Genomic DNA, 27,864 nt, shown 5'->3' with positions numbered 1-27,864 from the left:
CCAGTGAGCCAGGTCTCCCCACTGTTTCCACCTGGCCTTTGGGCACTGCCTTCCAACTTGTCACCTTGTTTTTCCCATTCCCCTGATCATCTGATCAGCCTACTGCCTCCTTTCCCAATAAGGTCATGCTCTTCTCTTCCTCTGCTCCTATTCCAGCTATTTCCCCCATAGCCACTGCTTCCTTCTAATCCAGGGTTTCTTACCCTCAGCACTATTGACCTTAGGTCATATAGTTCTTTGTGATGAGGGGCTGTCCTGTGGCCCATAGGATGTTTAGCAGCATTCCCAGCCCATTCCACTAGATACCAATAGCACCTCCCAGTTATGACAACCAAAAATATCTCCAGACATTGCCCAGTACAGATGGGCATGAAGTATGAAGTATGAAGTCACCTTATTTAGATCCCCTAAACCAGTCCTTCCTCCCTTCACCTGGAGCTCTTGTTTATTAAACATTTACCATGGAGAAGACACTGAATTAAATCTTTCATGCGTTTTATGCTGATGGTTCTCAAAATTTAATGAACATAAGCATCACCTTGGAAGGTTCTTAAACTACATATTCTAATTCAGTCATTTTTTCGGGGAAGGGCTTGAGATTCTACTTTACTTTTATTTATTTTTTTTGAGACAGGGTCTTGCTCTGTCACCCAGGGTGTAATGCAGTGGCAAGATCATGGCTCACTGCAGCCTTGACCTCCCAGGCTCAAATGATCCTCCTGCCTCAGCTTCCCGAGTAGCTGGGACCACAGGCATGTGCCATCACAACGAACTAATTTTTATTTATTTTTGTAGACAGGGTCTTGCCATGTTGCCTAGGAGGATCTCAAACTCCTGGGCTCAAGCAATCCTCCCACCTTGGCCTCCCAAAGTGCTGGGATTACAGATGTGAGCCACTGTACCCAGCCCAAGATTGTACATTTCTAACAAGGTCCCAGATAATGCTATCACTGCTGGCTCATGGGCCACACTTGGTGAGCAAAGCTGCAGGTCATCACATCCTCATGGTCTTATGAGGACTCTATTTCACAAGTGAGGAAGGTGAGCCTCAGAGGGCTCATATGTGGCTCGATCACCTTTTGAACCCAGGTCTGCCTGCCTCCAAAGCTTGTACTCATAACTTGATTCTCAACTGATGTTGGGCCAAGGTTCCTAGGTTCTCTCCTTGCCCTTCCTTCTGAAGTAATAACGCTGTGATAAGCTCATCGGAGTCTGAGGCCCAGGCACATGTTTGCCTGAACTATCCATGTTATATGATTCCTTCCTCAGACAGAGTGAGCTACTCACGATCCCAGGTGTACCCTGAGGCCAGCCAAGGTGTATCCATGACCTCATGCCTCTGTTCCAGCCTGCCCTTTAACAGCTCATCCCACCTGCCTGCCCTCCCCGCCTATCTGCAGACAGTAGTCTAGGATTTCAGCTGCCCTGGGGGCTCATTTTCCCTCTCAGCTTCCTGCTTTAGCTGTCTCCTGCCTCCCACTCACCTATTACTCCAGCACTCTCACCTGGTCTTCTTTTCTGTCTCATCACTGCCTCTTGACATCTTTATCTCATAGTAGTTAGTTAGGGGTTCTTGGTAATGCCCTAAATCCACATGGTGGGAAGGGGGGAGTGGTGGAAGAGAGTGCGCTGTGGGGCTGTGCCTACTTCTGGAGGGTAAGACTCAGGCCCTCCAGGAACAAAGGATTCAGGCTGGTGGCAGCTATAGCCAAGCAGACTGCTGGCCAGGGATTGCAAAGGAGTATTTTGTTTGCTTAAGAAAATAAACAACACTGAGTATGAGATGGAGGGAGGGGGTGTTGGTGCCAGAGAGATTGGGAAGAGTCTGCCAAGGGTGTGTTCTACTCACTCTCCTCTTTTCTTTCATCTCCACTGAGCTGGAGGCAGTTATCCTGTCCCCCACATCACATTCCTACTCCCGTTTCCCATGCCTGGACCCAGGTTGGGCAAACTCTTCCTGTAAAGAACCAGATAGGAACTATTTTAGGCTCTGTGTGCCATATGGTCTCAGTCACAACTACTCATCTCTGCCTCTGTAGCACGAAAGCAATTAGCAACAATATGTCAACAAACATATGTGACCCCATGAAAACTTTATTTATTATGGATACGGAAACCTGAAAATAATGTCTTTCTTTTGATTTTTTCCCCAATCATTAAAAAACGTAAAAACTACTCTTAGGTCGCAAGGTTAAGCCATTCTCAGCTTAGCAGCGGCAGGCTGGATTTGGCTTGTGACCTACAGTTGGCCAATCCCTGATTCCCAAAATGTATTCCTCAGGGATGTGGGCAAATACTTATGGGAAATGCTGGATTAAACAGAGTTAAGAAGCATCAGACATTTCCAGGACGGGCTAGCACATGCCAGGGCTCTCTAACTGACCTCATTAGGATTCATCTGTTTCATGGAGGATCTTGCAAGACAAGAATTCCTCAAACCTAGAGTCTGAGGACTGTGCTTTGGGAAACACTGCTCTGCTTGATGCCCTCACTGGGCACATGGTAGAATCTAGAGCTGAGTGCCTTGCTAGCTGGAGATAGGGTCAGAGCTCTTGACTGCCCTGGCAGTCTTGACACATCGCGCTGTCTGTGTCCCCTGAGTGGTTCAGAGCCACACAGGCCAAGACTAGCCCACCAGAGCACCAGGCCTCCCAGCTTTCTGGGCTTGTCCATGCATACATTTCCTTATTCTTCCTGGTTTCCAGAACCTAAGGAGAGGCACATTTTGGTTGAGTGATTATAACCCTAGGGACCATGGGTAGCTGCATGTCAGGAAACACTCCTCAACTTCCTGGCCCTGATGGATTAAAGGAGAGGTACTTACAGGTTATTTCTTCGCTGTGGACTACTGTCCCAGCATGAATAGGGCATCATTATTGAATTATTTTGACAGGAAGGAGACTGGTGTATGCTGCACAGTAATAATGTATTTACATGTGTACAGAGTTTACCAAGCACCTCTGTGTTGTTTTTGCCTCTGTTTATTACACTTGCCCTTGGGGGGAGGTGGGACAAATTTTTAAAAAATTTATACATGCAGAGACTGCAGCGCAGAGAAGCTAAGAGACTTGCCCCTGCCCACACAGCCAGTAGTAGAGCCTGAACTCAAACCCAGGTCTCATCTCACCTCAGGGGCTGCTTTCCCCATCGCTGTATTGTCCTTAAAGTGATGGGTGACTAGGCAATGAAGTAATTCTCTAGGAAAGCATGACCAATTTCCCTTTCTCCACCTCCCTCTTTTTCCTCCACCCCTCCCCCATCAGCCCCCATATATATGCCCAAATCTCCACAAAGCCTTGCTTGCCTGCAAACCTTTACTTCTGAAATGACTTCCACGGCTGGGACGGGAACCTTCCACCCACAGCTATGCCTCTGATTGGTGAATGGTGAGGGTGCCTGTCTAACTTTTCTGTAAAAAGAACCAGCTGCCTCCAGGCAGCCAGCCCTCAAGCATCACTTACAGGACCAGAGGTGAGCATGGGGGATTCTTGGTTACTTTTCTTTGAAGGACTAGACCTCTGCTTTATTTGTGAAAAGGGGTCAAGGTGGGGACAGCAGAAGTCAATTTTTTTGAGTGTTGATGTAGGGACAAGACATGACTGTGATGAGGAGCTGCTTTCGCCAATTTAACACCAAGAAGAATTGAGGCTGCTTGGGAGGAAGGCCAGGAGGAACACGAGACTGAGAGATGAATTTTCAACAGAGGCTGCAAAGCCTGTGGACTTTAGCCAGGTGTGGTGGCTCACACCTGTAATCCCAGAACTTTGGGAGGCTGAGGTGGGCAGATCATTTAAGGTCAGGAGTTCGAGACCAGCCTGGCCAACATGGTGAAACCCTGTCTCTACTAAAAATACAAAAAAAAATTAGTTGGGCATGTGTTTTTGATATTTTCAGATACAAAAATCCCAGCTACTTGGGCGACTGAGGCATGAGCATCACTTGAACCTGGTGGGCAGAGGTTGCAGTGAGCCGAGATCATGCCACTGCACTCCAGCCTGGGTGACAGACTGAAATTCTGTCAAAAAAAAAAAAAAAAAAAGCCTGTGGAGTTTGAAAGAACAGAATGAAAAGACATTGAGGGAGATGCTAAAGCATAGCCCCCGTCCCCCGTGACCCATAACGCAGGGGTCGCCGCCTCCCTAGCCCAGGTACCAGCAGAACCGGGTCTTCTCTGGTCTTCCTCCCGGTGTAGGGGTGGGAGGCAGTTTCTTTAGGTGTCAGACCAGTGCCTGCAGTAAGAAAGGTTCTTAAATGATTGTGTAAAGAAGTACGAAAGAAAGGGAGAAAGTAAGAAAGGGAGGGAGCGAGAGAAGAAAGAAGGAAGAAAGAAAGGTAAGGAGGGAGGGAGGGAGAGAGGGAGGGAAAGGACAAAGGGCAAAGAAGGCAGGGGGAAAGAAATTCTCTGCATCAGTTATAATAAATACATAATGGCGTTAGGTTCCCCAGCTTGGAGGCTCTTCACTCAGTCCTTCCCAACTGGCACTTCAGAGGAAGGCTTTAGAGATGATTCATCTGGAAATCTGATGCCTCTCTCTCATTTGGTTACTAAAAAAAGTGAATTTTTAGACTCAAGAGTGAGTGGTTAGTGGAGGTGGCATAGTCTGTGTGTGACCCTGACCTGCCCTCTGTGCCCCTCCCTGGGACCAGGATTAACCCCTCGCTCCCTTGTGATGAGGAGTGAGGGACAGCCGTCTCCTGGGGAGGAGAAAAAGACCTGCCGGCCTATGTGTGCCTAGTGGCTTCAGGGCAGAACTTGGATAAGCACATGTCTAGTTCAGCTCTTTGTTTTCCTGGGTTTGGGCTCCCCAGACGTGGCACATTAGAACCTCCCATTTCTCCACTCTTCTGGGTCAAATTCTGACTCGTAGGTTGTAGGCTAGAGAGAACTGCAATGGAGAAGGAGGAGGTGCAGGGCGTGTGGGTGTGGACGGGCAAGGTGGGGAAGAGCAGGTGGACAGATGGCAAGACGAGCGGCCTTAAGTTTGAGGGGCAGAAAGACCCCTGCTTCACCCCCACTGCACCCTAGCAAGGCTGCCGGTTTGCAATATTCTCAACTTGCCCATTGGAGAGTGCTCGAGATTGGCCCGGGGAGACCCTCGGAGCATTTTCCCAGGGCATGTAACTCTGGGTCAGAGGGCCGGCCTCACAGGCTGCCTCCCTTTCTTTCAGCAGACCCTTCTGCCCTCCTTTGCTGGCGACAGCCTCTCAAATGCAGATGGCTGTGCTCCCTTGCCTGGGTTTTACCCTGCTTCTCTGGAGCCAGGTATCAGGGGCCCAGGGCCAAGAATTCCAATTTGGGCCCTGCCAAGTGAAGGGGGTTGTTCCCCAGAAACTGTGGGAAGCCTTCTGGGCTGTGAAAGACACTACGGTGAGTAAAGTGCTGTTCTGGACCCAGTCGTGGGGGTTCCTGGGGGCAGTGGGCCAGTGGGGCGAGGGGATGCTATTTTATGATTCTGGAGTCCTTCACAGCTTGCTAATCAGTTTCCAGTTTCCCATATAATAACTCTGTGAGGTCAGAAGGCACCACAAGCCCCATTTACACATGAGGAAATTGGGGCTCAGAAAAAATGTGGGCAGCCTCGAGTGAAATAAGCAGTGCCCAAGGGAAACCATGAAGAGAGCTAGATTCATCCAGGCTTCGTCCCGAATAGAGTCTTCGGCTCTAAATCTGAGAACTGGAATGAGTGGCTGGGCTGTGGAGGAAGCTCCAAGGGCAAGAGGCAGCTCTAGGGTGCAGGCTGTCCTCCCTCACATCCTGCTTCCTCACCACATGGAATATGGAGCCAAAATCCTGCCCATAGTGGTTCTTAAAGCAGATAGGCTTATTTCCTCCCATCTCAAATGACCAGAGGCATCAAACTGCTTCCTTATCAAATCTATGTTCATGCTCTAAGAATAAGAAGAACTCCTGGGACTCCATTTGCTCCTGGGGGGCCAAGCTTAGTCATTTTCGTGGCTGCAACCTTGTCTCCCCTCCCCATGGGCCAGCTCAGCCCAGCCCTTCCTGGGTCCTCTTTTGGTCCCTCTGGCCTTTGAGATCTCACAGACTAGATAGATTTAGGGGTCTAGGGAAGCAGCACATATTTGCAGAGTTGGTTTCTATGCTGACCCCTAACCTGGAGACGTCTTTTCTTTCTGTTTGCCAAGCAAGCTCAGGATAACATCACGAGTGCCCGGCTGCTGCAGCAGGAGGTTCTGCAGAACGTCTCGGTAATCAGACCTCGGGGACACCACCCTCTGTGGGACTGGTCTACTGTGGGTGGGAGTGCAAGGCTTTCTTAGGGGAGGTTGATGAAAGCCCTTCACTTCTTCCCTGGACTGACCTTACACAGGACAGGGCCAGGCTGTGAGCCAGGGAAGTCAGTGTCTGGGGTTATTGCTATGTGGTATGTGTGTGCAGTGGTACTGGGAGATGGGGAAGGTGGAGGCTTGTAAACATCTTTCTCCATTTAGCCAGATAATTATATATTTCTCTTTTACTTGTGTAGGCCCAATAGGCATCTACTTAGGTTCATGTCCTCTCTTCCATTTTCATCCTTTTCTCTGGGTCCTTTTTCCTGGGTCCTCCTTTGGTCCATCTGGCCTTTGATGTCTCATAGACTGGATAGATTTAGGGGGTCCAGGGAAGCAGCATGTATTTGCAGAGCTGGTTTCTATGCTGAACCCTAACCTGGAGACATCTTTTCTTTCTGTCATGTGAGCTCATGTGAAGTGAGCTCATGACTTAAAATAATACCTAACAAAAGGATTCATCCTTTCTTTCACCACAATCAGGTAGAGTATGTTATCAAGGATGGGTCACCATCTTCTCATCATCCATCTAGTGGGCACAAACCTACTGAGCCCTGAGCCCTGAAAGATGTGGCACTCTAGGAGTTTGAGGGGGCTAGAGTGCAATTGCTGTGTCCAAAGATATTAGTTTCTCCTCATTTCTTCTGTTCTCAGTCATTTTCCAGCAAACTCTATATCACCAAGTCCAAGTTCAAGCCCTTTTCAGGGTCCATCACATCCCCATAGCTGTTAAAGAGGCCATGCGGCATAGAAGAAAGAGAATATTAAGCAGATGGGCAGTCAGGAATCCTGGGAGCTAGGCTGTGTCTGCCACTGATTGACTATGTGACCCGGGGCAGGTCATTTCTCTCCCTGGGTCTTGGTTCCTCCTCTCAAACAAAGACCTGCTCTCCATGGCCCCTGAAGGCTCCTACAGATCTAAGGTTCATCATCACCTTCTAGAAGATCCCTATCTCTGCTGTGCTTATCTTGCCTTGGGTGGCATGTGGGTTGTTCCTTCAGGGGGTCAGGGTGGGCAGAGGCCTTGGCTCAGCAGTGACCCCGACCTTCCCCAGGATGCTGAGAGCTGTTACCTTGTCCACACCCTGCTGGAGTTCTACTTGAAAACTGTTTTCAAAAACTACCACAATAGAACAGTTGAAGTCAGGACTCTGAAGTCATTCTCTACTCTGGCCAACAACTTTGTTCTCATCGTGTCACAACTGCAACCCAGTGTGAGTAGCACACGCTCTGGATACTGGCAGCTCTGGGTTCAAGTCTAGGTCTGCTTGCAATCTGCTGGGTGACCCTCTGCAAAGTCCTCCACCTCCCTGGGCTTCAGTTTGTTATCTGTAAAATGGGGATGATCACTCCTGCCTGGCAGGATTGCTGCGAGTATTAAAGGAGGCAGCCCCTTTCACAAGGTGGGAGTTTGGTATTGGTTACCTTGGGGAATGCAGGATTCAGCCCTGGGCTCTCAGGCTTTGGGAGGCCCTGTGGCATCAGCAGGAAAACTGAGAGGGAGTTTGCATCTGCTCCTATCTAAAAACTGGCACAACTTCTTTTCCCATGTTATGCAGCAAGAAAATGAGATGTTTTCCATCAGAGACAGTGCACACAGGCGGTTTCTGCTATTCCGGAGAGCATTCAAACAGGTAAGGCCAAGAGCTGAGAGCTTGCCCATCCAGCAGAATAGACTAGTCTGCACCATCACACGAGGGCACCTCAGAGACCCAATGCAGAATGTAATGCAGGGGACACCATCAGCTTTGCCCCAAAGCCCCCTGACTTAGCAGGAGCACAGTTATATTTGCAGAAGCATCGTAAACTAAGTGGTCTTTTTTCTTCCAGTTTTCAAGTTAAAGTGCTTTTATATTTCCCTACAAGATGATTTTACGAAAGGAACTTTCCCTGTGTTTTGTAGGTACTTGGGCTGGGCAACTGAAGTCAGAAGAGACGGAGAAAGAAGGGAGACACCCCACCCCCACCCCATACATATCTGCAGTATTTTCCATGATGCTCAACTGGTCTAGTTGTGAAAAACAATTATGGGAAATTATTTTTGCTTTTCCAAAATTATGACAACAAAGAAAACCCAAATTTCATCCCCAGCCTCCCTAAAAACATAAATGATTTTGATCACTTTTTTTTTTTTTGAGGAAGAGATGCATCAGCTTTTAAATAAATGGTGAAGAGCAATAACATCTGATGGAGAGGGGCCACCTGGGCTCATTTCACCTGGGCAGTGGATTCAGGTGGTGGGCCATATCCACCCCATACTGCAGTTTGTGGTTGCTGTTGTTAGGGGTGCCATATGTCTTTCCCTTGTTCTTTGCCCACTGATATTCACTAGCCTGTTTGTCCTCACCCCTGAAGCAGATAAACACATGTAGATGGAGGAAAAGTGACAGGCAGGTGGGTTCATCAGTGGGCTCATCCCAAAGGTGACCCATCCCTTGGATTGGAGTCAGGTCTATTTTAGGCATGGCAGGTTGGAAGAAAGACTATTCTCATAGCTAACATGGCTGACCTTCAACCCTCTTTTCCCTTTAGTTGGACGTAGAAGCAGCTCTGACCAAAGCCCTTGGGGAAGTGGACATTCTTCTGACCTGGATGCAGAAATTCTACAAGCTCTGAATGTCTAGACCAGGACCTCCCTCCCCCTGGCACTGGTTCGTTCCCTGTGTCATTTCAAACAGTCTCCCTTCCTATGCTGTTCACTGGACACTTCACGCCCTTGGCCATGGGTCCCATTCTTGGCCCAGGATTATTGTCAAAGAAGTCATTCTTTAAGCAGCGCCAGTGACAGTCAGGGAAGGTGCCTCTGGATGCTGTGAAGAGTCTACAGAGAAGATTCTTGTATTTATTACAACTCTATTTAATTAATGTCAGTATTTCAACTGAAGTTCTATTTATTTGTGAGACTGTAAGTTACATGAAGGCAGCAGAATATTGTGCCCCATGCTTCTTTACCCCTCACAATCCTTGCCACAGTGTGGGGCAGTGGATGGGTGCTTAGTAAGTACTTAATAAACTGTGGTGTTTTTTTTTGGCCTGTCTTTGGATTGTTAAAAAACAGAGAGGGATGCTTGGATGTAAAACTGAACTTCAGAGCATGAAAATCACACTGTCTTCTGATATCTGCAGGGACAGAGCATTGGGGTGGGGGTAAGGTGCATCTGTTTGAAAAGTAAACGATAAAATGTGGATTAAAGTGCCCAGCACAAAGCAGATCCTCAATAAACATTTCATTTCCCACCCACACTCGCCAGCTCACCCCATCATCCCTTTCCCTTGGTGCCCTCCTTTTTTTTTTTTTATCCTAGTCATTCTTCCCTAATCTTCCACTTGAGTGTCAAGCTGACCTTGCTGATGGTGACATTGCACCTGGATGTACTGTCCAATCTGTGATGACATTCCCTGCTAATAAAAGACAACATAACTCAAGTCTGGCAGACTTTCTTCTCTATTTCTGGATGAATGCCCAGTGAGACTGTGTTGTACAGCTAGAAAAGGCCTTCTTCCCAATAGCAAGGCTGTGCATCTAGCCTCAAGCTCTGGCTGAACTTTGTGGTCGACATCAATCTAAAGATACAGTGTCTGACTATAACCTTGTTCCAAAAACCTAGGCAAAGAGTATATGTAGGAGGTGGGATATCACTTCCATGACATAAGTGCTATTGCAGAGCCGTGGCCACCCAGGAACTCCTGACTGCTTTCCTTCCCCTGCTTGCTATACATTGTCTGGAACTGGCTAAGAAATGGGGAACATTTGTGAAAACCAAGAAATGCAATGGTTTTGGATGAATAAAATAGACCAAAGTTAAGGTAAGTGCACAAATATCAGTGTCAGGCTATGGAAGAAAGATAAAGAGATACTTTTTTTTTTTTTTTTTAGAGGGGAGATGCTGAGGTCAGGGCACTTATGTGCATCAAGTGATGGAGACAGAGTAAAGAGAATTTATGGATATATATGCATATCTTGCTAATAAGTTTGGTTTATCATCACATCAAGATAAATTGCCTTTAGCATAGAACTTGAGATAAGTAGACGTTCACTAGCAAGTGCTAACATTTGGATCAGGGCAAAGGCGTTTCCAGGAGTGTTTTTATACCAGACCCCTGCTTAGTCCATGGGGCTGAGGCATGTCACATAACTCAGAGCAAGAGCCTTCTATTTGTGTAAGACCCAACCCTGGGAAGGATGCCCGAGACAACAGCTATGCCTCTGCCCCAGCCTGATGCCATGTGATCTAGAGCCTGGGCAGCAACAACCCTGTGGTCAAAGATATGGAAGAAACACTCTGCAAATCCCACAGTCTGTTCGACGGCTTGGAAAGGAAGCAAGTGGCATTGGGACAATTGCTGTACATGCCTACAGCTTACCTGTCAACTACAGGGGGCTGCCAAGGTGTGCAAGAGGACCTGGGCGCAGAGCCATGCTCAGGGCACAGATAGATGGGGATGGGAGTCGAGATGGGGCATGGGAAGTGATGAGGGCTCTGAGAACACATGAAGCAGGTATTGGACATCAGCAGATAGATGAGACTCCTTGGCACCACAGTCCGAGCCTGGTGTTGGGGGATAGCTGGGGAGTTGTCAGGCAGGAACACTGATGTAGTCATCTGAATCACTGTCCTCCATCATGGCGGCAGGCTGGTGGTAGAGGCTCACGTATTCACAGCTGGTCTTCAGAGATGGGGCATGGAGCCAGGGAGATTCAGACACCTGGGCACAATGAAAGAAGCATCACTGGATCTGGGTAGGGTGATTTTAATATCTCCCCAGGTGGATTTTCATAGTGGGCAATGGAGCATGGACACGGCTGCTGAGTTCCAGAAGGCAAAGACACAGAGATGGCTCAGCTCCATCAAGTGGAGTAGCCCTGGGGATTTTCAGGGTAGTGTCTCACCTGAGATAACTGGAAAACCTAATGTGGGCAGGAAATGCCTTAAATGGGGCTCAGAGTAAAATCATGTGGCTAAGCATGGGCCTGAAAGAGACCCAGCTGCCAGAGGAGTATCCCCTCGGGGATAAGATGCTGTGACTTATGGCATAAATATGCATCTTCTTAGGGAGTTATTCAGAAGTAGAGTGAGTCACCCTCAGCACCTCTGTAAGGGCTCAGAGATGCTGTGATGTGGCGTCGTGACAGTGCATTCCAGGAAGGGGGATGGATGGTGAAGGGGATAAGATGGCAGCCCACATGGAACACTGGTGCTCCTCTTCCCCAGACGGAAACTTCAGGATCATCTACCTTGAGGACAGTCAGTTCTCAAAAGACAGGACTGTGCCAGTGACCCCAACATGGCACAGTTACTATCTCATCCACTGAGGAAGGCCACAAGGGGGACAGTTATGTATTTAAACACAAGCTCTGAGAATTAGACGTCCAGCAGCCTGAATATAGTAGGCATTCAGGAAGTACTCATTGAAAGGAAATTTTATATATTTTGTACTTTACTAAAGAGGGACGCAGCAGCAGCTTGCTTTGAAAACATGTTTTCCATCAGTCAAGGAAGTAAGAAGCCACAAAACAGAAAAGAAAAAAAGAGAGAAGGTTGAAAAGAAAAGTAACAGTGAGAGCAAAGAAAACTAAGCAACAAAATTACATGGTCCTGGTATAAATGTCAGTGAGGATGAAACTCAGTCAAGTAATCAATGAAAGACAGCTAATAAGCACATGTTGGTAGCACTCCACTTAGATGATATAAGACCAGTCAAGAAAGACCTGGATCCCAGAACAGCTCAAGATGTCAACCCGAAGCAAATTAACCAGCACATAACAATAGGAGAAACGATACACAAAGTTGGAGGTGACACAGAGAAATGAGAGATGATCAAGATAAAGTTTCCAGGGTGGGAAGGAAGGTGGTAATATCTGAGCTTCCTTTAGAGGCCAAAGAAGAGGCTGAGGACGGGAAGAAGATGATGCTGAGGATGGGGAAGAGGATGAGGCAGAGGAAATCCTCGATGTATGACATGGTTTTTTGTTTTTGTTAAATTAAACGAACTTTGAAAAAAGTGAGCAAGTCCTTTGTTAGTTTTTCACACTATCTTCTATTATGTTTTAATTAACTTTCTTTGATAATAGAGATGGTTTTAGATTTGCTAAAAAACAAAAATTTATCTTTCACTGCCTGTTATAGTTCATCATTTGAGATTAACTTATTTGGCTTAAGAAATGGAAATGCTCCCCATGGAAGCTATAATAATGAGTCATTAAGCATAGGCACCTTTTTGTAAATTTGTTCCATCAAGATTTTTGCCCCTAATAGTGGGAATGAGAGTTTCAAGTAGAGAGGCAGGGTCAGCTTGGAACAAGGTGCAGGCCCAGGTGAGGGTCTGTGTGGTCACAGGGCAGTTTTAGAGGAAAGGGCTGCTGGAAAGACGGAGTAGACAGACAGTGTGGCGCCTGTTGTCCCTCCTGGTTGCTGCACCATCCTCTGGAGTCAATGGTCAGTATTCAGGTACCAGGACCTTGTGCACATATTTTCGAAGCAAGCTGCTGCTGCTTCCTTCTTTAGTAAAGTACAAAATATATCAAAGTTCCTTTCAATGAGTACTTACTGAATGCCTACTATGTTCAGACTGCTGAACACTGCCACGCGGGTGTGAACCTTCTCTAGCGGGGGTGGGGAAGGGCAAGCCGGAGAAGCCGGGGGGGGGGGCGGGGGGGGACTGCGCAGAACTGCCTCTTGTTGCTGGGTACCACTCTCCTCTTTGTAGCCAGGCCCACGATTGACCAGCTGGGGATTAAATTTCTCAGCCTGCCTTGAAGGGAGGTTCACTACATGGTTAAGTTTCAGCCTCTAGGATGCAAGTGGAAATGGTGGGAAACGTCAGGGTCATGGGCTTAAGAAGCAGCATTCTCTTCCTCCCTCCTGTAAGCTGGGACGTGCACACGGTCCTGGTGCCTGTGTACTGACCATGGAGCTGGCAAGACTCCAGAGGATGGCGCAGCAACCAGACAGAGGGAATTTCAGTCCCAAGATGACCTCTTGCCTCACTGGCTCAGGCCACCTCTTCCTGTCCCTGTCTCTGAGCCTTTATTTGGGGAGGGGGAAGTAGGCTTCCACCGTGTGGGCCCTGTCTTTTGGAGTCTGCTGCATTAGCTTAGTCTACATGCGAATTAAACAAGGGATTTTCTTTTCCCAGGCGGCTGCCGAAGATGACGGGGGTGCAGGTCCTGGTGCTTGATGGTGGAGGCCATCTCCTGGGCCCCCTGGCGGCCATCGTGGCTAACTAGGTACTGCTGGGCTGGAAGGTAGTGGTCGTACGCTGGGAGGGCATCATTTCTGGCAATTTCTACAGAAACAAGTTGAAGTACCTGGCTTTCCCCCGCAAGTGGATGAACACCAACCCTTCCCGAGGTCCCTACCACTTCCCGACCCCCAGCCGCATCTTCTGGCACAAGTACGAGGCTTGCTGCCCCATGACCACCAAGTGAGGCCAGGCCGCCCTGGACCGCCTCAAGGTGTTTGACGGCATCCCACTGCCCTACGACAAGAAAAAGCGGATGATGGTTCCTGCTGCCCTCAAGGTCGTGCGTCTGAAGCTTACAAGAAAGTTTGCCTATCTGGAGCGCCTGGCTCACGATGGTGGCTGGAAGTACCAGGCAGTGATAGCCACCCTGGAGGAGAAGAGGAAGGAGAAGGCCAAGTTCCACTACTGGAAGAAGAAACAGCTCATGAGGCTACGGAAACGGGCCGAGAAGAACGTGGAGAAGAAAAGTGACAAATACACAGAGGTCCTCAAGGCCCACGGACTCCTGGTCTGAGCCCAATAAAGACTGTTAATTTCTCATGCTTGGCCTGGCCTGCCCTTCCTCCATCGTCGCCCTGGAATGTGCGGGACCCAGGGGCCGCAGCAGTCCAGGTGCCACAGGCAGCCTGGGACATAGGAAGCTGGGAGCAAGGAAAGGGTCTTAGTCACTGCTTTCTGAGGTTACTTGAAAGCACTCAGAGAATTGTGCAGGTGTAATTTATCTACGACCAATAGGAAGAGCAACCAGTTACTATTAGCAAAAAGGAGTCGGAAGACTAATTGGAGGGGCCCTACCTTGTGAGTGGGGCGTCTGTTTAACTTTCCACCTGGTAATATAGCTCTGCAGCTGTTAGAATGTGCAAGCGCTTGGGGACAACATGAGCTTGCTGTTGTACAAAGGGTATTTATAGAACCATAGACTGGGAAGATGTGCGACCAAGGGGTTACAGGAATTGCCTGTGCTCCTCACCTGTATTTTGTAATCAGAATCAAATAAATTATTTTTAAAGAAAAAAAACAGGGATTTTTACCACACCCTTTAAAAAACAACTTTATTCTGGGTTCTGCGTGTTTTGGACACTGTAGGCTGCTTTAGAGAATAAAAAGCTTTCTCATCTCAATTCTTAAAGATGAACGGATAAAGGCTTTCTACCCAACCATCAGTGGCCCTGAGTGGAAACGCGAGTTCCCTCCATCCACTCTAGATTTAAAGATGAATCCTCCTCACTCAAGGTGTTGAACCCTGTCTACATCTCTCCCAAGTCATCCTCTAGACCAAGCTTAACTGCCTCCAGAGAATGGTAAATTACCTCCTCTCACCTTCGAGAGTTTACTAGAAAGTTCTCGCGCACAGGAAGGTGAACTGTCTAGGTAGCTTCCACCTCCCTAGGACCCCCTAGAAATCTAATCTCCTCCACGAGAAAGCCTTTCACATAACTGTGGAGCTGCCACCTATCATTCTCTGCTAAGCCAGCTGCATCCAGCACGCAGGTATCCTGTGACAACTGCCTGGCTAGAAGCCACGGAACCAGGTCTTCTACAGTTCCCGGTATTCAACCTCCTGACACCAAACAAGGAGGAAACTAAAACAACTTGTTCCTCGGCTCAGGGCCCAGGAGCTGCTGGGAAACCCGCTCTCCGGATCGCGGCGGCGGCGCGGGAAGCCACACTCGGGTCCCCGCCCAGGGCTGGGGCCGCCCAGTCGGGCCGCGGCTGCCAATCAGGGCAGGAGCGGAGCTTACCTGCAGCGGGGCGGGGGGCAACGGCGCTCCGGGACCTGGAACGGGGGCCTCCCCCGTGCCTAGGGAACAGCGAGGGCGAGGTGAGGCGGCGGCCGAGGCTCCCGCCCCACCGTCATGCTACTACTCCCAGCTCCACCCCCGCCCCACTCCCAGCTCCACCCTGTGGGAAGCCCTGGCACCTGGGAGCGCGCCCCGCTGCGCCCGGCTTTCCCGGAGCCAGCGCACTCTTTCCGCTACTCCCCGTGGCCCGCCCGGCGGCTCACCTGCAGCGTCCGCTCCACGAGCGCGCCGCGGGCAGGCGCTGTAGATGTTGTTTTGGGAGCGCGGTCGCGGCGACCCGCGGGGCCTCTGGGTGCTCTCCAGGGCGCGCATCCTCACGGCCAGTCGGCGGGCCCGCCTGGAGAGGGCTTCCCCACAAAGCCACAGGAAGAGGGAGGAAAATGGCATCAGAGGCCCGTGCCACCCTCCCCAAACGAAAGGCTGCCTCCTCCCTCGGGCTTGGCAGTGTCTGACCTGGAGATGCTCCAAGCGTGGGGAATGTACGAGGCACGACCTTGCCCTGCCCTGAAGACCAAAGGGCCCAGGCCGCTCTCCTCCTCAGACCAGTGGCCCCCACTTCCCTAACTTCCCTACACCCCAGGCTGCTCATCAAAAGCTCCCTGAGTTTCCCATGGAAGTTCACAAGGGGGTTCTGAACGCTGTGGGCTCTTTGGGCAGCTCAGTTCTCCCTACCGAAGCCCCCAGCCCAGCCGCTCACCTTTCCTCCTTTCAACAGCCCTTTTCACCACCAGCCCCAGAAGTGCCAGCAGGAAAAGGCCCAGGATGGTCGGGATCAGGATGTGAAATCCTTGGCCTTCCCTCCCAGACTGTGAGCCATAGTCCAGTGCTCTGGGGAGGGAAGGAAAGTGAGAGAGGGAGGAAGAGATTATTAAAAGAGGTAGGTTGAGGGCTTGCTCCTGTGTAGCCAACGTTTTTGGAGATGACTTACAGGTTTGTCCTTTTGTTAACGGAATTCACTCCACTCCCCCCTCAAAAAGACTTGCCTATGGAGTCACGAAACTTGAATTCAAATTCATATTCCGCCTTTTACTGGTTGTGTGATCTCGAAGGAGTCTCCTAACCTCTCTGAGCCTTATCTCTCCATAAATAGGTATAGTAAAATCTATTTCACAGAACTGTTATGAGGATGAAATAAGAGTGGATATAAAGAATTTAATGCACCTTCCGGTGTTCAGCACCTTAGTTTCTTCACGAGATTATTGCAGATATTGACTGGGCTAGTTCCTTATAATGGTGGGGGAAAGGATGTTTTTCTCATAGTGCTCCTTCTGCCTAGAAGTTTTCCCCTCAATTTTCTCTGCATATTGAAATCTTACTTTTCTTAAAGGACATTGTGTAAGTCCTCTTTTCTTCCTAATTATGGTAAGCCAGATTTGTGTGTGTGTGTGTGCGCTTTGGGTTTCCAATTCTGTGGTCATGCCTGTTTCAGACTTTATCACAGTCAGACTTATGTTAGTAAGATCTGGATATTGCATATTGTCATCTTCTTATATCTTCAGGACATAGCACAATGCTTGCCACATAGTAGAGAATAAGAAAATGCTGGTTGACCTTGATGTTTTCCCTACTAATAGGTAGGAAGCAAGAGACCTGGTTCTATTTGAAACCACTTGGTTCTCATGGCCCCAGTTTCTCCTACCTATAGAACCCAAATGATTTTGGAGGTCCTCTTTCTCACTATCACCTTTGTCTTTGCTTATGCAAAACCAATTTTGATTATTATAGGGTTTTTTTTTTTTTTTGGAGTCTGCTATAATGCTTCCCCCTAGTGGTGTATTGCAGTACTTCCTTGGACTGCACCCCAGCCTTTAGACCGGTGCTGTCCAGGAGAAATGTGAGTCACATATGTAATTTTAAATTTCCTAGTAGCCACATTAAAACAGTAAAAGGAAATGGGTGAAAGTAATTTTATATTACTAGATTAATAGTTAATTTTATTTTTATTCTCATTTAGTTCTTCCCCATAAAAATAGATCTGAATGAATCTAAGCGACTGGAAGAGCTGGGTCTCACTTCTTTCTACAGGATCAATGCTGGGGCATTGACAAGTGTGTTTTTGTTAAAGGAACTAATGAGTTAATGAGCTATACTCATAGGTGGTATATTTCACAGTGGCCTAGAGACAAAGCCAAGGAGGGTGTCTAATAATGGACATTGCAGTGGGTTTCAGTGGATCTCTTAATTCTAGCCTAACTCTAGATCCTGGACAGTGGTCTCTTACCTCTGCCTGTGCAGCCTGGTGTGGTGGTTGTAGCTGGGCGTCTGGGGCTTGAGCAGCCCCTCCAGAGCTGAGATTTTTGAGGCTGTAGTGGATGGCAGGAAGGTTCGGGGCTTGTCACCTGCTACTGAAGATGCTCTGGACACTCGAGGGCGGTGGGTGATTTGGGTGGTGGGGGAGGAGTGGTGAACTGGAGGGACCTTGCCCCTTTGAGCTGGTGTGGTAACTGCAGGAGGTAGCAGGAAAAAGGGATGTTCCTTTTATACACTCTATTCTCCAACAGGATTAGGTCATCACCTCTTTCCACAACATACCCTTCCCTTTTATACAGACTACTTCTGTTCTTGCAGTCCTCAGGGCCTAAAATCCTTTTTAACATGCTATCTAGGCCTACTCAATTCCAAGTATATTTGCTTCAAATACCATTTCTTCCAGGAAGCCTTCCCTGACTTCCCAGGTGGAAGAGCTTGCCCCCTCTGAGCAGGGGGAAAACCTTTTTTGTAGTTCTATTCCCAATCTGCCTTGTGCTGTATTTGCGTGCTAATCTATTCTCCCCCATTTCACACCTATCAGTCACAACCTTGGCTACATGATCTGTTCAATTACACTATCCCTCTTGGCTCTCAGCAGGGTTACCTAGTGTAGTAATGTTCAATTAATGTGTCTACCTCATAGGCATATGGGATAATATGATGGAAATATTGCATGTCAAAATGCATTTAAAACTGGATGATGATATCAAAATGTAAAGGTATCATTTGTATGAACATCCTTAATCTTTTAGTTGCAAAATAGAGTTAAAATCATTAGATGCCAGCAGGTAGAAGACAGCCCTACGGGAAGCACGAGACATGATGATCTCCAGCTGAGAAATGTCTGCCCAGTCTTGGTTTCCGCAGTCATTCATAAAAAGAGCTAGATTTTGTGAGTGGAGCACAAACATCATTGCTTATGGTGCCACCTGGTGGTAATATGTAAGTTCTGCAGCTAGGACCAGGGGACCTGACTGTCAGACAGGCTTGAAGCATATGGACAGCAGATCTCAGGGAGGTATGTGCCCTCTCTAAAGGCAGGGAATACACACCTAAGACTCAGCTCAGCTCTGCCAGCCACTCTATGAACTGAACATAGACCCCCTCCTCCATTTTCACACTGCTACAGCATCTCACCCACCTCTCCTACCCTCGCTATGGTGAACTGACCTCTGGTTACGAATTTGGAAGAACTGGCATATGCAGGCATCTGGAACAAATAGGGCAGATGAAACCATTTTGGAGTCTCAGGCATTGGCTGCTCTTCCCATGATGGCTCGTATTCTATTGGAAGGAAGAGGAATATGTTGGTGGTCTCTAGGAGGAGACTGAGGCTTGGGTGTAAACTGAAGCTAATTCAGCCAAAGTGGATGACAGTGAGGGGATGAGGGCAGGGTCCACTGAAAGAAGCAGAGAAGGAGCTGGGTTGGGGGCTTCCCTGGAGGAAATACTGGTTCCCCCAGTCCAGTCAACATTCCCTGCAAAACCAGCAGAGGTCATTGGGATTCTAGGCTGTTGAATTACTGCTGCATATGTGTGGGGAACTCAGTGGAGGAAAGGAGAAAGGCGGGGTTCCAGAGAAATAAAGGATCAGGTCATAGAGTAATAAGATTGGCCTATAAATGTGGCTGGATAAATTAGTGTCTTTCCTTTATTTCTCATGGGACAATTACGTTGGATAGTTATTTCCTTTTGCTTCCAATTTCCTCCATCTCAGAGCCTCTCCTCAATCTCAAGCCTCCACTCCCCTCATGCCCTGGGTAGGATGAACAATGCAAAGAGAGCACCTATCTTGTTCTTTTCATCCATGTTGGGTAGAAAATTCTGTGGACCATGGAGTTAATTGACTATGAGGTTTCATATGGATCTTAATCATTATGTGGCTTATATGGCAACAGTGTAAGAGTCTAGGAGACTGTTACAGTTAGATGGCTGTCCCAATCTTCCCAAGTGAAACATTTTCTGGGTAGTCTGAGCCTCCAATCAGCGGAGGAACCTACCACTGTGGACATTCAGGGTGACTTTCTGGGTCTTTCCCCGGTCTGTGTTCATGCCCGCTCCGCAGGCATAGACTCCGCTGTCACTTTCGGTCAGCTGTGTTACCTCCACTAGGAACAGATTCTTGTGTGGGTATTGCTTCAGAGTAACTCGGCCCTTGTATTCTGGCTTGATGAAGTTGGTGGTGGATACCACGGTACCACATGTTCCAGATCCAGCCATCTCCCGGCACAGATATATCCTCACATGCATTTCAGGAAGTGGGCACTTGATGGTAACTGATCCGCCCAGCTCCCCCTCTACCTTTACTTCTGGGAGGATCCTCAGGGCCCCCGATACTGCAGGGAGAGGAGATTAATGCAGAGGGAGCCCCATCTCTAGCTATATCCCAGCCCCATCTACTTCCCAGCTCCAGCCGTCTCTCCAACCCTAGCCCAGGCCCCAGCCCAACCTCACATTCATCCCCAGATCCAGCCCTGACCCAATTTTTAGCCTGGCCTCAGCCTGTCCTTAGCCACAGCCTTATCCTCATTTCTTTTTTCTTTTTCTTTTCTTTTCCTTTCTTTTCTTTCCTTCCTTCCTTCCTTCCTTCCTTCCTTCCTTCCTTCCTTCCTTCCTCCCTCCCTTCCTCCCTCCCTCCCTCCCTCCCTCTCTTTCTCTCTCTCTTTCTTTCTTTCTTTCCCTTCCTTCCTTCCTTTTCTTTTCTTTTCTTTTTTTTTAATAGGATCTCACTCTGTTACGCAGGCTGGAGAGCAGTGGTGTGATCGTGACTCACTGCAGCCTCAACCTCCTGGGCTCAAGCAATCCTCCCAGCTCAGCCTCCCAAGTAGCAGGGACTACAGGTGCATGCTGCCACGCCTGGCTAATTTTTGTCTTTTTTGTAGAGATGGGGTTTTCATTATGTTGCCCACGCTGGTCTCGAACTCATGACCTCAAGTGATCTGCCTGCCTCGGCCTCCCAAAGTGCTGGGATTGAGCCACCATGCCCAACCCTTATTCTCATTTCTATCCTTAGTCTCAACTTCAGCCTTGTCCCATCCCCAGTCCTATTCACAACCTCAGGCCAGCTGTATGTTCATCCCCAATCCTATGCCCTAGCGTTACCTTAATTTAACCCCCAGCTTTGGCCTCACCACCAAACCCAAACCCATAAGGACCCAGACACTAAACCCTTGAGATGATAATCAAAAGTATATCACCCACTCCAAAGAGACATGATATGCCGCAGGTGACCCCAAACAGCATACAGCCCCCATGTGACCTCAGTGTGGTGCTGGGAGCATGGTGCGGTTATGTTGCAACAGGTTTTCCTTTCCAGTTTGGTTTTGCTCAGGTGCATCCATCCAGCCATTTATCCACAGCTCTATTTATGAAATCATTCAACAAGCGTTTATTGAATGCCTTTCTTGTGACAGTAAACCAGCTGGCATCCCTCCCTCAGTCACAGATCATTTAGTGAATGATACCAATCAATGGCCAGTGAGCAGTGTAATACATCCCATGAGAGAGATTGCACGGGGTTCCCTGGAAGGAGCAAACCCGGGCGCCTGATGTAGGCTGTTGCAGGGGGTGGCGTGGTCAGAGGAGGGCTTTCTGGAATAAGTGACGTCTGAGTTGTGACCTGAAGGAATGGGTATGGAGTGCAACTGAGAGAGTGACGATGCTCATCATGGAGGCAGGGGACATAGGAGGGGAAGTGAGGGTGTGTGTGCATGTGTGCTTAGGTGTGCTCACACTGTATGTGTGCTGGGGAGGGATAAAAGATGTGGTTCATGAATCCCTGACACCATAAAGCTTATGCTTTGAGTGACAGAGGTCAGGTCTAATGCACTTGAGCCAGCTACAGAAGAGGGTAAGGCCATGTCTGATTAATTGCCAACTAAGTGGATCCCATAAGTGTCTGCATATTTCTGGGAAGAAAGTTCATAGGGCAAAATTGTGTGTGTGTGGCGAGGTGGGGCTGGAAGGCTGAAGTGGGGAGAAGAGATTCTTCCAAATAGCCAGAACAGTCCCCTAACAGTCTGGGATATGAGAGAGAACATAGCATGTCCATGGGCGGAGAGACATTTGCAAACGTACTGAGATTTATCCACAGGGCACACTTTAAGAAGAGCACTATTGAGTTCAGTCAAACAAGAGTCAGGGATAGCTTAGGAAAGAGGTGGGGCTTGAGGCTTTGGGATAAAGACATTCTGGGCAAAGGGAAGAATTCTGACAATGGTAGAGAGGTAAAAACAATCATGGGAGGCGGAAAAGGGGGTTGGGGCAGGTGGGGAGAGTTGGAGAGGGAGGACGTACAGGAGGGCGTTGAGATCTAAAAGTGTAGCTGATGTAAACATGGTAGGGACAGGCAGATGGACCAGCCAAAACCACGAGTTCTGACATGGAAACCCTCACATGAAAAACCCAGCACTGCTTTAAACCCACTGGAAATTGAGTCATGAGGGAGCCTCACAACTAGACATTGCAATGGAAAGGTGACCTGTCACAAAGTGTCAATCAACAGACAAAGACCCAATCAAAGGAAGGTCTGGAGGAATCACCTTGTGCATCCAGACAGCCCCCACCTGTGTGCGAAGTTGAATGCCGAGGGTGGAAGCACGTGGAAGTATTCAAATGAGACTAACCCAGCCAGGAAGGGGGTGTGAATGCCACTTTCCCAAGAGCAAGATGGTACAAAATGGGCAGGGGGAAGATAGCAGAGATGGGGTCATCACCTATGTAGCAACCTCCAGCAGCCTCAGGCCTCCCAGGGTTGAGCTTTTGGTAAATCCCTGGCTTGCCTGTTCAGCTCCTTGTGCAGACCCTAGATGGATGAAGTGCAAGGAAAGCTGCTGGCTATGCTGAGCTCTGGTCCACAAGGAAGCAGTAGTTGGCGATGTGAAAATGACCAGACCCCAGGAAAAAGAAACTAGTTCTCCTCAAGTTTATGGTAGCTTCTAACCTATTCCCAAGACTTAGTAAAGTAGATTTTGAAAACAGAGAAAAGACAGATATAAGCTACTGGTTTAGACATCTAAAGTAGCACAGTGTGCATGAGACTCATCTGAGGAGATTGGCTATGATGCAGATGATCTGGTCCCGTTCTTAGGAAAGGTGATTACATCTGTCTAGGGCATGGTCTAGAAATACGTGTTTTTAAACAGGTGTCCCAGGTGCTCTTGCATTTCTGCAATCCTGGGCTATATAACATTTACAAATGATTCTGGGGAAGAAAGGGAGGAATGAGAGAAGGCATCGAAAGGAACCAACCTGTTCAATAGTAATATTTCTGAGAGGCTGCTAAGTAAGTGACATTAATCTCTAAATTGGTGACTTGATTTTCAGTGGTTATGGTAGGGAAGAGGGGGATATGTGGCTTAAAGAATCACTCTCAATATATAAACGGATGTAAATACATGATTGGAAAATGGGAAAAAATTTTCACCATACAAAATAAGGTCAAGGTCCATAGGTCCTTGGTGGCTGGGGAGCTCTGGAGAGGGACTCTGGCACCCACTTGGGGTGATTTTCCAGGTGGAAGTGCAGATGAGGACCTAGTCAACTCAAATAAGAGCAGATCTCAGGAAGAGGAGAGCTGGCCTGTGATTTTTATGTTTATCAAACGGGGCATGGATTTTTTTTTTTTGAAGGATGGGAAACATCCCGCTCAGCTTCTTATTTCCAAATATAGTAACCTGGGTGTGTCCAGGCCTGCAGCCTGTCACAAAGAATGAAGTGTCCACCTCCTTTCAAAGGCCAGCCCCTCCACCTGTATCCTGAGTCCACCATTCTCACCTGTTTTAGAACTTCTTGTCTGCAGTGATCCTGTTTCTTTCTCTGGCTATTGGAGAAAAATGGCCTTCTCATCTAGCATTGCCATAGCTTACACACATGTCCTGCTAATGCCCATATTTTCTTCTCCTTCTTTTTTTAAGACAGGGTCTTTCTCTGTCACCCAGGCTGGGGTGCAGTGGTGCAATCTTGGCTCACTGCAGCCTCCACTTCCTGGGCTCAATTGAGGCTCCCACTTCAGCCTCCTGAGTAGCTGAGATCACAGGCGCCTGCCACCATGTGTGGCGAATTTTTTTTTTTTTTTTTTAGAGATGGGCTTTCACCCAGGCTGGTCTTGAATCCCAGGCTCAAATGATCCACCCACCTCAGCCTCCCAAAGTGTTGGGATTACAGGCATGAGTCTCCATGCCTGGCTTTGCCCATCTTTAGAAATCCCTCAGTTGACCTTTGCCTCCCCTTCACCTGCCAACACACCTCTTTATTCTCTTTCTCAAATCAGTCATCAAATTCGCTAAATCAGATTCACTTCCATACCTCCCAATTTCTCTTCAATCCACTTCTATCAGAATTTCATGTCCAGTATTCCACTGAAACTGCTCTTGTCAAGTCACTGAAATTCTCCTTTTGCCACATGTAATGGTCACCTCTTTGTCTTCATTTCCCCTCATCCTCTCAGCAGCGGTTGACAGAATGGAGCCAGCCCAGCTTGAAACACACCCTTGGTGTGGCTTCCTTAGTGCATACCCTCAACGGTGGCTCCCTGTCAGCCTGCATTCTTCCTCTCCTTCTCTCCTACCTCTCCATCCTGGCTAGCCCAGGCCCTGTGCCTTGGACCTGTTCTTTTCTCTGTCCTCCCTCCCTCTCTCCCCTCACTCACTCATTGACTCCCATGGCTTTTAAGGCTAATGCTATAGATTCCACCAAAATGTGATCTCCAGTCTTCCTCTGAGCTCCAGACTTGCTCTGACATCTCCGCTTGGACCCTACTTGAATGGGTAAGATATATGCCAAACTTAGGACAGCTGAGAAAGAGCTGATTTCTCTTCCAAAACCTGACCTTCACATACTCTTCCGATGACCCCATCATCCACCCATCTGCTGAAGACTAGAACTCATCTTCATGTTAAAGAATCAAGAATAAATTTTAAGTGTGTGTGTGTGTGTGTGTGTGTGTGTGTGTCTATGTATGCTAGGTCCCAGCATCAAAGGTATGTATGTATGTATGTATTATTATTATCATTAGTCAAGGTAAAAAGGTTTGAAAGCTCACACTGCATGACACTGCCTTGCTTTATTATAGAGCTCTACACAGGGCTCCAGGCAAAGTGGTCTACAGTTTGTGCCTCATGCGCTAGGCCCTAGGGAGACCCACTCCAGCATTTGCAGGACCTGGAGTAGGAGTACAAATTAAGGCCCAAATACTATATATCTGAATATTTTTAAGTTATAAATCAAGCTAATAAACTGTTAAATAAAATTCGCTTTACTTCCCTAGCTTGACTAATGCACCCTCCTTGGATGTCCACTCTACTCCGTGGCCATGCAGGGAAAACAACCCCAAGCTTCCTGCCCCCAGCCTCTCATCCCTTCCTCCTGCCCACAGCACAAGGGTCCTGCTATATACATAGTAGATACCCCAGCTTGCAAGTACAGTCTTCTTCCACCCCCACCTTCTTCCCAAATAGCCACCCATGGCCACCTTTTATAGGCCAGGGGTCAACCTCAAGAGGAAGACCCAGGATAGAAGCTTGCACTGTCATTGAAAGGGGGCCCAGAGTCATGTGGACAGGGAATTCTAGTTCTAAAAGAGAGAGTTTGGGTAGGGCATGGTGGCTCAGGCCTGTAATCCCAGCACTTTGGGAGGCAGAGGCAGGCTGATCATTTGAGTCCAGGAGTTTGAGACCAGCCTTGGCAACATGGTGAGACCCTATCTCTATTAAAAATACAAAAATTAGCCAGGAGAGGTGGCATGTGCCTGTAGTCCCAGCTACTCAGGAGGCTGAGGTGGGAGGATCACTTGAGTCTGGGAAGTTGAGGTTGCAGTGAGTCATGATCACACCACTGCATTCCAGCCTGGGTGACAGGAGTGAGATCCTGTCTCAAAAAAAAGTGGGGTTAGGTGTGGGCTTGGGGCGTGTGCCTCCCCCGGCCTGCAAACTGCTCACCCTGTGGGCATGGGCATGACTGGAGAAGGGTGGAGCCCATAGCAGGATCCCTTGGCCCAGCTAGAATGAGGGTACTTCTCAGGACAGACTGAAGTGGTGCAATTTGAGGACCCTTCATGCCTTTAGGTCTTCCACTCCCCACCAAATCCTCTCTTCCTCCTCAGGCCTAAGTTTAGTTAACCAACCACCGTGCCCTCCTATGTCCTACTACCTCTCACAGTGTTTGATGTTTCATGTAAACTCCATTCCGTTGGACTTTTAGAGATTTTCAATCTTCAGCTTAACAAATATCTGAGTTTCTTTCATACTCAAGACATCACAAAGAAAGCAAACATAATAGGAAGCCACTTTAACCCACAAGGAACTTATCACTGAATAAACCAAATTAAGATGGACACACATTGAACATAATACAAGGCAGCCATTGGGCTCAGAAGAGGGGGCTCAGGAATGTCTACAATTAGGAGGAGAAGTTTGAGATGGACTTTGAAGAACCCATAAAAAGTGAAGGTGGCCAGGTGCAGTGGCTCAAGCCTGTAATCCCAGCACTTTGGGAGGCCGAGGCGGGTGGATCATCTGAGGTCAGGAGTTCAAGACCAGCCTGGCCAACATGGGAAAACCCCGTCTCTACTAAAAATACAAAATTTAGCCTGTCACGATAGTGCGCACCTGTAATCCCAGCTACTTGGGAAGCTAAGGCAGGAGAATCGCTTGAACCCAGGAGGCGGAGGTTGCAGTGTGATGAGATTGCGCCACTGCACTCCAGTCAGGGCAACAGAGAGAGACTCTGTCTCAAAAAAAAAAAAAAAAAAAGGTGAAGGTGAGAGGAAGGGTGTTCCTGGCAGAAGGCACAGCATGGGCAAAGACATGGTGGCAGGAATGTGTGGCTTGTGTTCAAGGAGGAGTCCTGTTGGCCGGAGGTTAGGAAAGTGTTGGGGAGTATGGTTGGCTCAGAGTATGAAAGGGGATACAGGGAGGAGTGTATATTGACTTCAGTAGGCAGTAGGAGTCATTAGAGGTTCTTGGGAGAGGTAATCCTGTGATTAGAAGTCAAGTTTAAGAAAATTAATCTGGCACTGCAGGCATCCTGAGTTAGAGGGAGTGGGAAAGATAGTTAAGAGGGGATTGTGTGTTATTTTCCCGTCCATTTCCTCTGTTACCTTCCTAGTATCAATTGCTGCTGCTTCTTATCCCAGTAGACATGGATCTAGAAACTGCAATGATTTGGCCATTGACTGGATCAAGGTCTGAATGAGGATACATGGGAAGAGGTGGTAATTAGCCATTCTGGCACTTTGTGGCTGATGATCAGCGATACTTCAGACAGGTGAAATAGCTGGTTTGGATGGTGATCAATGAAGAATTTGAGGTAAGGTTAGGCAGTTTACATTTCAAATCTTGGTGGAATATTGAAGTAGAGGTTGCCCAGGAGACAGTTGTAAGTTGAGATATGGAATTCAGGAAATAGATTAGAGCTACTGAATGGATTACAGAATTTTCATTTAGGGTTGAAAGCTGGAAATTCGGGACTGAAAAAGATCTATAGAAAGAGTGTAGAGGTAAGAAGAAAGAAGTACGGAGACACTTGCTTTAAGATCCCATATTAATAGGCTAATATGTTTAGGAGAGATGACACCTTCAGCTCTTAAGAGTTAACACCTGGCTGGGCACAGTGGCTCACACCTGTAATCCCAGCGCTTTGTGAAGCTGAGCCAGGAGGATCACTTAAGGCCACAAGTTCAAGACCATCCTGGGCAACACAGCAAGACTCCATCTCTACAAAAAAATTAAAAATTAGCTGTGCATGGTGGCATGCACTTGTAGTCCTAGCTACTAGAGAGTCTGGGGTGGTAGGATCACTCAAACCCAGGAGTACAAGACTGCAGTGAGCCATGATCACACCACTGCACTCCAGCCTGGGTGATAGAGTTAACACCTGACTGAAACAGGAGAGTGTCTGGAGTGGAGCAAGGAGCATTAGCATGGAGTGAGGAAGGCATCCAACACCTCACGTGGCCTCCATTCTTGTCCTGCCCTAGGTGTTGGTTCACAACTGAATCCATCCAGAAACATCAGAGCTAGAGCTACCAGGCAATTCTTCTACTTGTGGCCAATTCAAGCCTCATTCAGAGGTCTGAAGTGTTTCCCCACGGTACTTACCTGGCAGGAAGTAAAGTGGCCAAAGCCAGAAGTCCATTGTCCCTTCTAGAGTGCAAGGTCCATCCAAGAGCCCCTAGAGAGGGGGATGGAGACACGCTGCTTATTCAGGAACCCTTCACAATCTGGAACTGGAAAGAGATTTCTAGCCCCCACGAGGAACAAAGCTTGACGATGAGGAA

At 48.2% G+C, this 27,864-nt stretch overlaps 2 protein-coding genes and 1 pseudogene across 5 annotated transcripts; 2 read left to right on the top strand and 1 right to left on the bottom strand.

Moving 5' to 3' along the window:
- The first annotated feature begins 3,551 nt into the window (after positions 1 to 3,551).
- On the top strand, positions 3,552 to 8,907 carry IL24 (interleukin 24). 3 transcript variants are annotated; one of them, XM_008976520.5, is made up of 6 exons: positions 3,552 to 3,732; positions 5,173 to 5,368; positions 6,148 to 6,210; positions 7,347 to 7,505; positions 7,851 to 7,925; positions 8,824 to 8,907. In XM_008976520.5, exons 1-6 carry the CDS (start codon positions 3,689 to 3,691, stop codon positions 8,905 to 8,907), a joined length of 621 nt encoding a protein of 206 aa, XP_008974768.1. In that variant the 5' UTR covers positions 3,552 to 3,688. The 3 variants fall into 3 exon arrangements, with proteins under 3 accessions (XP_008974768.1, XP_003822961.1, XP_003822962.1); XM_003822913.6 differs by having other exon boundaries at positions 5,170 to 5,368; XM_003822914.4 differs by lacking the exon at positions 7,347 to 7,505 and having other exon boundaries at positions 5,170 to 5,368.
- Positions 8,908 to 9,138: 231 nt separating this feature from the next.
- Positions 9,139 to 27,809, bottom strand: FCMR (Fc mu receptor). Of its 2 annotated transcripts, XM_003822911.7 has the most exons (8): positions 27,686 to 27,809; positions 19,589 to 19,924; positions 18,759 to 18,872; positions 17,560 to 17,782; positions 16,036 to 16,166; positions 15,542 to 15,685; positions 15,279 to 15,337; positions 9,139 to 10,998 (listed from the first exon to the last, which is right to left on the bottom strand). In XM_003822911.7, the coding sequence occupies exons 1-8, from the start codon at positions 27,720 to 27,722 to the stop codon at positions 10,870 to 10,872; spliced, it is 1,173 nt and encodes a 390-aa protein (XP_003822959.2). In that variant the 5' UTR covers positions 27,723 to 27,809; the 3' UTR covers positions 9,139 to 10,869. The 2 variants fall into 2 exon arrangements, with proteins under 2 accessions (XP_003822959.2, XP_034801362.1); XM_034945471.4 differs by lacking the exon at positions 27,686 to 27,809 and having other exon boundaries at positions 19,692 to 21,340.
- LOC100989508 (large ribosomal subunit protein uL13-like) lies at positions 13,442 to 14,076 on the top strand (annotated as a pseudogene).
- Positions 27,810 to 27,864: the final 55 nt, after the last annotated feature.

This window comes from Pan paniscus, chromosome 1, assembly GCF_029289425.2.
Source record: "Pan paniscus chromosome 1, NHGRI_mPanPan1-v2.0_pri, whole genome shotgun sequence".
Lineage (NCBI taxonomy): Eukaryota > Metazoa > Chordata > Mammalia > Primates > Hominidae > Pan > Pan paniscus.
This window is presented reverse-complemented; position numbering and strand designations above follow the sequence as displayed.